Below are 9,762 nucleotides of genomic sequence, written 5' to 3'. Positions count from 1 at the left end.
ATAACTCTCTTAATAGAGGACTTCAGTCTTATTTTTTATTAGAAAAAACAAGAATATTTATAATGTTACTCTAGAAAAAACTCAAAAAATAAAAGGTTGACTTCTCTAACAAATCAAAAAGATAATGTCAAATGTTTTTCAAAAGAGATAATCAAATTTATTTGTGATAAAATTGGTAAAGATGTATTAGTTAACGAGTCTAATAACGTATTACACAAACACACACACAAGGGACAATCACAAGAACATGGTTCCACATGCACACCTTATTTCCTACAAAAATAATGCATTATATGATAATTTTTAGATGGACACCTTTTCTATGGGCTTGGGCACATATCCGAAATAAACAAACATATAATAATATCCAACGATATATATATATATATATATATATATATATATATATATATATATATATATATATATATATATATATATATATATATAGATCTTTTATTTAAAATTTAAATTAGCTCCGATTTAACCAATTGTGCAAACATCTAGGATTTTGCATTTTCAGTAACGAGTTATGAATTTATGAAAAAATGTCTAGTCATACACTTGGGGTTGAATTAATCCAACTTGTTAGAGTCTGTGGGGCGCCTTTCTGCAAGTAGCTGCTTTGTTTTTTCAAGAACACCAAAGAAAATGGAGCCTCCAATACCTATCCACAACACCCTTGGCCCCATCCCCTGTCTCATCATCAACACCCTTTCTGTTATTTGTTACACACGACATAACATAACATAACATAACATAACATAACATAACAAGTTGTACTACATGTGCAAAAGACATGAATACCCTTCTCATCCTTACCATCAAAAATATCCCTAGAAAACTTTCTTAAGATGAAAGTAATCTAAAACAAATGGATTTTGGACAAATAAATAAAAACAAACATTTACAAAAAAAAAAAAAAAAAGTAATAAAATATACCTTTAGAAATGCAGATGGTCCTTCTTCCTTTAAAATAGTGCTCACACAGTGGGAGATACTTTTGTATTGGTTACCTGATCCCTACAAACCATAAATACACCAAAGGGAAACATAATTCTTTAAATCTATTTTCAAGAGACCAAAATTAAAGACGTAATTTTAAAAAAAAAAAAAAAAAAAAAAAAAAAAAAAAAAAAAATTATCCATAGACCATTTTTGTTACAATTGTCTGTTAAAATAGATAGATTTATCGACTTTACCTGAACCATTAATCTAGTCTTTATTACATCAAGAGGTGTTGTTACAGCTCCTGTGATTGCACCTGTACCAAAAAAATAAATCACCAAGGGTAGTTTGGTCATTTTGCACAAAAAGGTGGAGGATGACCTAATTAACCGCTCTTCAAAAAAACAGCTAATTAATTACCTGCAAAAGCACCAATTACAGCGTTCTCAGGATCGCTAAGATTTCTTTTTGCCTACAAAAAAAAAGTTTCACTTTCACAATATAAAAAACAAGATTGCTTGTATTGTCTCTTAGTTTTCTAGATTCCTATTAAAAGAAAACATTGACCAAAGTCAACTTACTGCTAATTTATAACCAATTCGAAGCTGCTCATATATGCAAAACTGGATCGCATCAAAAGGCAAGTCTCGCAAAAGAAACGAACTATACCCCTGTAATATCAACAACACAATTAGTTACACAGATACCAGATACCAGTACTGACATGACATGACATGACAGTACAGGTTGTACTGTGTTTGAACAGGGACCAGGAGTGATGCCAAAAGGACAAAAATTGTAAGTTTTTGTCTCACCCAAAAAGGTGAGACAAGCCTTGTAGGTTATATTTGATATTGATGATAAGTAAGGGCATTTACGTCTTTTAATCACATACCGCAAAAAGACCTTTAAACCCCTCTTTAGCGACAATAAGACGAACAGCATCAGGTGCTGAAGCAAAATGGCCAGTCTGCATTCTTTGCTTAACAACCTAAAAAAGAATGTAAATAATTAGCAACTCAACTTAAAAAAAAAAAAAAAAAAAAAAAAAAAAAAAAAAAAAGGTGAAAGAGAAAACAATGAAATACCTCTGTTGGCACACGTATAATAGAAGAAGCAGCTCCACCAACAGCACCTGCAGTCTACATTAAGTTTAATAAGAGACAAATTATCTATACATATATACCTATTTATTTATATATAATAAAAAGTAAAAACCCTCTTGCAAAAAATATAGGAAATAAAAATAAGGAAAAAGATTAACAAGTACATAATTGAAGAACTCACCAAATGAGCCAAAGCACTAAGATTTTCAGGGCAGATTTTCAGTAATTTCTGCTTTGTAGGTTCATATACACCAATAAATATTGCTGATGCACTGAAAGGATTAAAAGAATTCATCAACATTTTCCCAAAAATAGTAAAATACAAGTGTTTTAAACGAAACCAACAATAAAAAAGTTAAAAAAAAAAAAAAATTACGGTAAGACGCCTGCAAGATTTCCAGCCAAACCAGAGTACAAGCCCTTCAAGATAATTTGGCCTCCACCACGAACTATCTACCATGAAACGATGGAAATATATAAGAACCCTAAAATGAATGAAATTAAAATGGTCATATTGGGTTAAAAAAGGTTGTGTAAAATTAAACAAAGTTTATAAAACAGGCATAAGGAAAACTGTGTTAAGGTGTATTTTTTTGCGCATACATTAGTTATATAAAATTGATTTTCAGTTGTAATATTGTAGGCTACCTGCTTGAAGGCGAGTTTTAATGGTGTCGAGTGGATATAAAGCAGATTCGACTACAACTCCTGCAGCAGCTCCAGCAACAGCACCCTCTGCAAAAAAAAGGAAATCTTTTTATTACATGAAATTAAACAATTGTATGTTTTTTTTTTATTGTAATTATGCTTCAGATGATACACCATACCTAATAAAACTCGAACAAAATTGAAGGGGTTGTCTTCTTTTGTGTTGATTGATGCAACATGGTGTTTTGGGGCATCTTTAGAGATGGATATTTTGTGTTTTAATGTGTCTGAGAAAAAATTTGCAAGCTCAAAACAATATGAATTAGGGATTCAATGTGAAACATAAACAATGAAAGGAGCTAAGTATTTATTGAAAAGTATTGAAAATAACTCGATGGAAAAATCCAATTTTTAACCAGAAAACTGAAGCATGTACCTTGTGACTCTATCTTAGGATTCACAGACATTGTTCCTTCAACTGCAATGCTCGATTGAATCGATGAGAGAAAATGAGAAGATATCTTCAAATTCTGCAAAAATTGTAGAAAATGATTTAACAAAATAACTAAAATATATAGATTTCGAAACAAGATATAACCGAAGAGTAGAGCTACATTACATTTGTGAGAATGATTAGAAATCAAAACCCTCGAATTTGGCGGTGTAGGGTTTAAGTAGACGAAAATGTCGACCGGGTGAACGAGGATGAACGGAAGGTTTTGGCCAATTTTCGGCTGTGCTTGTTCCAGAACTACAACTTTCGAATCTAGAGAAGTTCCACTTTGTTGGGTTGTACAACATGCTTAAACATTTGTATATTCTTCTGTACTTTTAAGATTTTAACTCTCAAACAACACTTTCTTTTTAGTATATATATATATATATATATATATATATATATATATATATATATATATATATATATATATATATATATATATATATATTAGATCCTTGTAATTATAAAGATCATGTATGAACAATCTAGAATAGTTAAAAAAAAACGAGATCTAGACACTTCCATTTGACGAGTTGTAAGAACCCTATAAATTGGGATGAATTCATTTGTAGCAAATCATTGAGAAGTTATTGTAATCTCTTGAGTTCTTATAATACAATCACTATTTGTATTCTTGAAGTGTTAGGGGCTGTTTGGATTGGTGTAATGCTAAGGAATGTAATTGAATTCTATTGTAATTGAATTCTGTTGTGCGTTTGGCTTCCAAATTTTGAATTGTAATTGAAATCCATTTTTATGTTTTTTTCTGTTTGGATTGATGATTTGTTGAAGGAATTGAAATGAAATTCTGTCAAATGACAATAATACCCTTTATTTGTTTTTTTTTAAATTGCTTTATAATTTACATAAAAAAAACTTCTAAATAAACCAACAATCAAATTTAATATTGATATAAACATATATAACCTAACAATCAAATATAACTTCCATTCTAAAGCGTTTTTCATACATCTTCCAAAATGATAAACCAAAATAAATACATGTTAGATAAGTTTGGAACATAGATGATATCCATGATATCACAATTTACAAAAAACGAGCAAAGTATCTCAAAATGATACACCGAAATACTATGTGGTACATATCATTCTTCCAACATGAGCTTCACAAAAGTTTCACGTTCTTCACCTTCCAAGTTCCAAAAAGTCAACACTGCTTATGGCTCGCGCATTATCTTTCGACTTGCTTTAAACTTATCCTTTTGATCCATTGATGGAATCTTCAAAATTTCAGAAGTCACCATAGAAGTTTTATTTTGTAACTCCACTTCAACATTTAAAGATTGAGACATGATGGTCGATGCTTCCCGAAGATCTTTGCCAAGTAACGCGGCGGCTTTAGATATTCCCACAATGAAAGGATCAAACTTATGTTTCCTTTTCTTAGTACTAGCACTTGAAGTTTCCTCACTTTGTCCATTTTTTTAGGTGAAATTTCCTTACTTTGCTCATTGAAATCGTCTTCCATTTGCAATAATTCTTCTTCCACATTTTCATTATGTGTCATATCCTCACAATCTTCGACTCTATTCCCTTGAGCCCTATCTTTTCCAAAAATAATGTACAAGTCATCATAATGAGGAAGCGATTTATTTCTCCATTTTTCAGCTCCTTTATGCACCTATCACATGCAACAACAAATTATTATTTTGAACAAGAATAATAACAGATCAAAGAGATATATTAAACATACCTTTACATAAGAATCCCAAACCTCCGGTGATTCAACTGTTCCACATAGATTAACACTATCATAACCAAACCTACTTGTGTTATTACCGGTGATCATGTCATAAACAACCTGTCACTCTTTCTTCATAGTTCTGATTCGTGACTCAATATGAGGTTTCACCAGAATACCCGCATTCGGGAGTGAATCTTTCAATGCTTGTCCCAAATGTTGTAAATAACCAGATTTAAAACCATTATCGGCTTTAAACCCACCCGCATTTACCATATTTAACTTCGCCTCCACAAGCTTAGCATCTTCATGTGTTGTCCACGTCCTCTAATTTCGACTTTTTTCAGCCATACCTACAAATAAACTACAATTATAATATACAAACAACCAAAAAAACACCAACTTACTAAAACAAGTATCATGAGACTTTTGTCCTATACACACAAAAAAAAACCATCATCACAGTCAACTAAATACAATACAAATAGCAGATTGATAAGGTTCAAATAAACTACAATATAATAGTAATAACGTACAAATAAACGACAAATAAAATACAAATAACAGAGTAATAAGGTGCAAATAAACTACAGATAACATCATTTTGTTGTATTCCAAGAATCAAACATTGTTTGTGCTAAATTATCTCTAAACGTAGTCCATTCGTCTGAAGTCCCGATGGTTGTGACATTATCATCATTTCCACCCCCATTGTCGCCGGTTCCCTCATCTGGTGAAGCATTGTCTTCAAAAGGATCAATTGTCATTTCTTGCCTTATATAATTATGAAGAAGACAACATGCCATTATGATTCTATTCTTTATTGCAACCGGATAATACGAGTTATCTCTTAAAACTCCCCATCTTGCCTTTAAAATACCGAAACATCTTTCTATAACATTTCGTGCAGAAGAATGCCTCATATTATAAAATTCTTTTGGAGTGGTTGGTTGATGTCCGTCACGCCAATCATTCAAGTGATACCTTTGACCTCTATAAGGGGCAAGGAAACCTTCTCCTTTTGTATATCCAGCATCTACTAAGTAATAACCTAAACATACATTATAGTTAATATAACATGGATGTGTAATTGATAGTTAATTTATTATTGATAAGTACCTGGTCTTCGAATTTTTAATCCATTTGGTCTTAGCAAGGCATTTCTAAGCACTCTACTATCCGCAGTTGATCCTTCCCATCCCGGTAACACATAGATAAATTGCATGTCTTATGAACAAACTTCCAACACATTTGTAGCTATATCATTTTTTCTTGTTCTATACCTAGGTTTATCTTCAAGTGGCACTAAACACTTTATATGTGTTCCATCTAAAGCCCCTAGACAGTTCTTAAACCACTTCCATCTTTGATCCATAGAGTCTTCAGTAATAGGTTCGGGTCTCTTAAGCAAATAAGGATGCAATCTTATCACCGCATGACATACTCGACTGACAAGTCTACTAATTGTTTCTCCCGAACGATGAAAACAACAAGTAAGGACTCGATTCTTAACATTATGTGCAATCATGTGAAGGAATATGGCAACCTGTTCATCAACATTCATATATCTAGTTGCTTTTAACCTACCTAAAGTTTCTAGCATGCAACACAATCTTGCAAAACATCTCCTATTCATCCTAAGTTGTGATAAACACATGTTGACGCTCTCATAAGCATACCTATGCAATATGGTGTATCGATCAGTATGTGATGATATACCTCGAATACGTAGTCTACTGCTTTTGTATTTGACTATCAAATTGCATAAGGTAATAAAAAACCATACAACCGATACCATAACTTGGTTCCAGTATGCCACAACAACTTTCCTTCTCCCTAACCTACGTCTACATGTTAAACTAAGTCGTGACATAACATGTAACAAATTAAAGTAAAAATATAAAAAAAAACAGGTTCATTAACTGGAAATCAAAATCCATCTCGTAATCAGATTAAAAACAAAAACTAAAAGGGTCGACAATTTCCCATGGACTTTTTCCATGAGTTGGCGTCGCCGACTTTTTTCCAAGAGGCGTCAATTTTCCCGCCAACAGAGAAGATGACGAAGAAATAGAAAGCATGAAGAAGAAATCAGAATGAACATTGTGATGGAGATTGGAACGATTTGAAGGAACCGATTGGAAGGATCTAATTACTGAATCAGATTGAATGAAGATGGCGAAGAAATTAATAGAAAACATGATGAAGAAATCATATTAACATACCTGTATGATGAATGAAGATGACGAAGATGGTAAGGATCAGTTCGTTCGCTGGATTGGAGGTCGTCCTTCACGAAAGGAAGGAAAGAAAGCGAGCAATAAACTGGAATTAGGGTTGCGTTCTTTTTTTTTTTATGAAAGGAAATGGGTATTTTGTCTCAATAAAATATAGAACACGCCTTGTATTTAAAATCTTCTCTCATAGCCAAGGAATCTGATTACACTAGAGAAGGGCATGTTTTTTTCATTTAGTAATTCAATTCCTTATAAAAACCTAGCCAAACGCACTTTGTAATTGGAATTCAATTCCAATTACAAAGGAACACAGCCAAATACGTCACAACAAACACGCCCTTAGTCTTTTGCTTTCCAATTTCGTTAGTACATCTAAGATCGTCTGAATAGCCTGGCTTAGTCAAATAAAAACTAAGTGACGCACAAGATAGACTAGTCGTAAGAGTCATCTCATGACTCTACGAATTATGTCAACTTCTTTCTTTCTGACCCGACCATATGGAAATCATAAAAAGAAAAAAATTACAAACTATTCCATACAAATTTTTTCTATATACAATTACACAATATTTTATGTTTTATAAAATTATATATTAAAACATTTTAAAACATAAATTGTTGTACACGGAGAAAAAGTATTATATGCGAAATTTTCAGTAATCGTATCATTATAGTGATTGTTAGAACGAAGGGAACGGGAGTTCAATATGACTATGGCTTGTCGATGACAAGCAAAACATCACGTCTCTACGAAAAATCGAAAAATAATGTTGAGCTCGACACCACCATGTTGTGTCCCTTTCCTCTGTCTCTTCACCCACCATTCTATTCTCTCGCTTCTCCCCTACTCCATTACCATGGTAAAAATGGCATCGTCTTAGATGGAACTCGGCAGCTCATCACCTTTTTGCATTGACCTTAGATGTGATTTATAATTTTTTATTGATTTATTCACTAAAATTCTAGAGGTTTTATGAACAAGACAATCAATTCTGACTTTAACATCTCTTCGAACTCACAGGTTTGTTTGGTTTGGCAAAGAAAATCTTAAATAAACTTTTACGGTTTTGATTTATTCTTCATGGTGTGATACATTTATAATAGATTAAGATCTCTCCCTAATAAAACTCGACAATGGATCACAAGACAACTTTTTCTTAGGAGTACTAATGTTTTGCTTGTTTCTAACATAATGTTCAACCATGCACACAACAATTATAATTTTTATTGGTTAAAGTCTCGTGAGGTCATAATTTTTATTTAAGGGTTTAAACGTTATATTTTTCGGCACTTGTCTGATTATTGCAATGTAATTGTTGGGGTCCTTCGAATTGTTGGTCAATTATTCTGATCTTGATTCGATTGTGTTTCTGCTGAAAATTCAAGAGGCTATATTTGTAAATTGGTAGATTGCCTTTGTCCTACATGTATGGAAGGAAGAATGTTGTAGTGGGTTTATAAGACTTTCCTTGCCTTAAGCCGTCAAAGACTTTAGTGAAGGTCAAGGGTGGGTCAAGTTCACACACGCACCTAGTCCATTCAAGGATGCAAGACACGAGGGTCGTGAAATGGTGTGATTTAAACGCACGTTGCAGAGCAAATAACATCAGGAGTTAAATAGAAACCAATTAAACACCAGGTTTGCAATTGGATGAGCTTCCAGATAACGACGTCAACTCGTTGACTATATACAACATTATAATTGCCATATGGCAGCCCGTGAGATGTCGAACGTCATCATCGATACATTTTTTTTATGATTCAAGGTTATTTGAGTATAATTGCCATATGGCATCTCAGCTCCCATTTATTGTGCACCTCAAAAATCATAGTATGACATGTGGTAATTAAGTAATAACAATTGAATTTTTTTTTTTATGGCGAATCAAACATATAACTCCCAGTATATTTGTTGTTTTTTTACTTTGGATATTACTATAAAACATACAATTATAGTTGTTTATAAGGAACCAACAACGTGCATATTAGACAAGACAATTCTAACTTGTTTTTGAGTTAATATTAGTTTATTTTGCAACAAAGGATAAATAATCCATCGAAGAAAAAAAATCATCTGCGTATTAGATCAAGTCCTTACAAATGTACAGATCTTGAACATTCATATTATATTCCAATCAATGGGAAAGGTGAAAGGGTCGCTTCTAATGCTACTCGGATGCACATTCCAATCAAAACCATTTGTACGTTTATACTTGAAATGTGATGAAACTAACATTTTTGATATTATGTTAAATTTGAAAATCGTGGTGTTTTTTTTTTTTAAACTCTTCGACTAATTCTCCCAAATGTTAAATCCTCATAAGCACCAAGTTTAATTCTCCTAAATCTTTTACCTGTTCAGTTTTCCTGAAATCCTCATAAGCACCAATTTTAATCATGGAAATTGAAAGATTGGGCTACTTCCTCAAGTGGATTGAGTAATGTTTGATTATGTCACATAAAGATGTTTGATAATGTGTAAGCTTTAAAAGTCACGTAATTATGGTTTATAGTTCCATTTATGTGACAAAAAATTGATTGAATTTGTTGCAACTAACATTGTACTTTCATCATTTTTAATAAAAAGATATCATTTACTGAATATTTTCTTAAACAAAATGAA

General features: G+C 32.2%; 1 protein-coding gene across 1 annotated transcript; it reads right to left on the bottom strand.

Annotated features, from left to right (window-relative positions):
• Positions 1-454: 454 nt before the first annotated feature.
• On the bottom strand, positions 455-3,476 carry LOC145057375 (S-adenosylmethionine carrier 1, chloroplastic/mitochondrial-like). Its single transcript, XM_079005194.1, has 13 exons — positions 3,322-3,476; positions 3,139-3,232; positions 2,882-2,989; positions 2,703-2,789; positions 2,431-2,503; positions 2,236-2,326; positions 2,037-2,090; positions 1,844-1,939; positions 1,530-1,619; positions 1,369-1,420; positions 1,203-1,264; positions 943-1,023; positions 455-695 (listed from the first exon to the last, which is right to left on the bottom strand). Exons 2-13 carry the CDS (start codon positions 3,167-3,169, stop codon positions 576-578), a joined length of 945 nt encoding a protein of 314 aa, XP_078861320.1. The 5' UTR covers positions 3,170-3,232; positions 3,322-3,476; the 3' UTR covers positions 455-575.
• Positions 3,477-9,762: the final 6,286 nt, after the last annotated feature.

This window comes from Lactuca serriola, chromosome 6 (assembly GCF_051521515.1).
Source record: "Lactuca serriola cultivar US96UC23 chromosome 6, Lser_US96UC23_V15, whole genome shotgun sequence".
Taxonomy (NCBI): domain Eukaryota; kingdom Viridiplantae; phylum Streptophyta; class Magnoliopsida; order Asterales; family Asteraceae; genus Lactuca; species Lactuca serriola.
The sequence above is the reverse complement of the archived record's forward strand: the minus strand, read 5'-3'. Positions and strand labels throughout refer to the sequence as shown.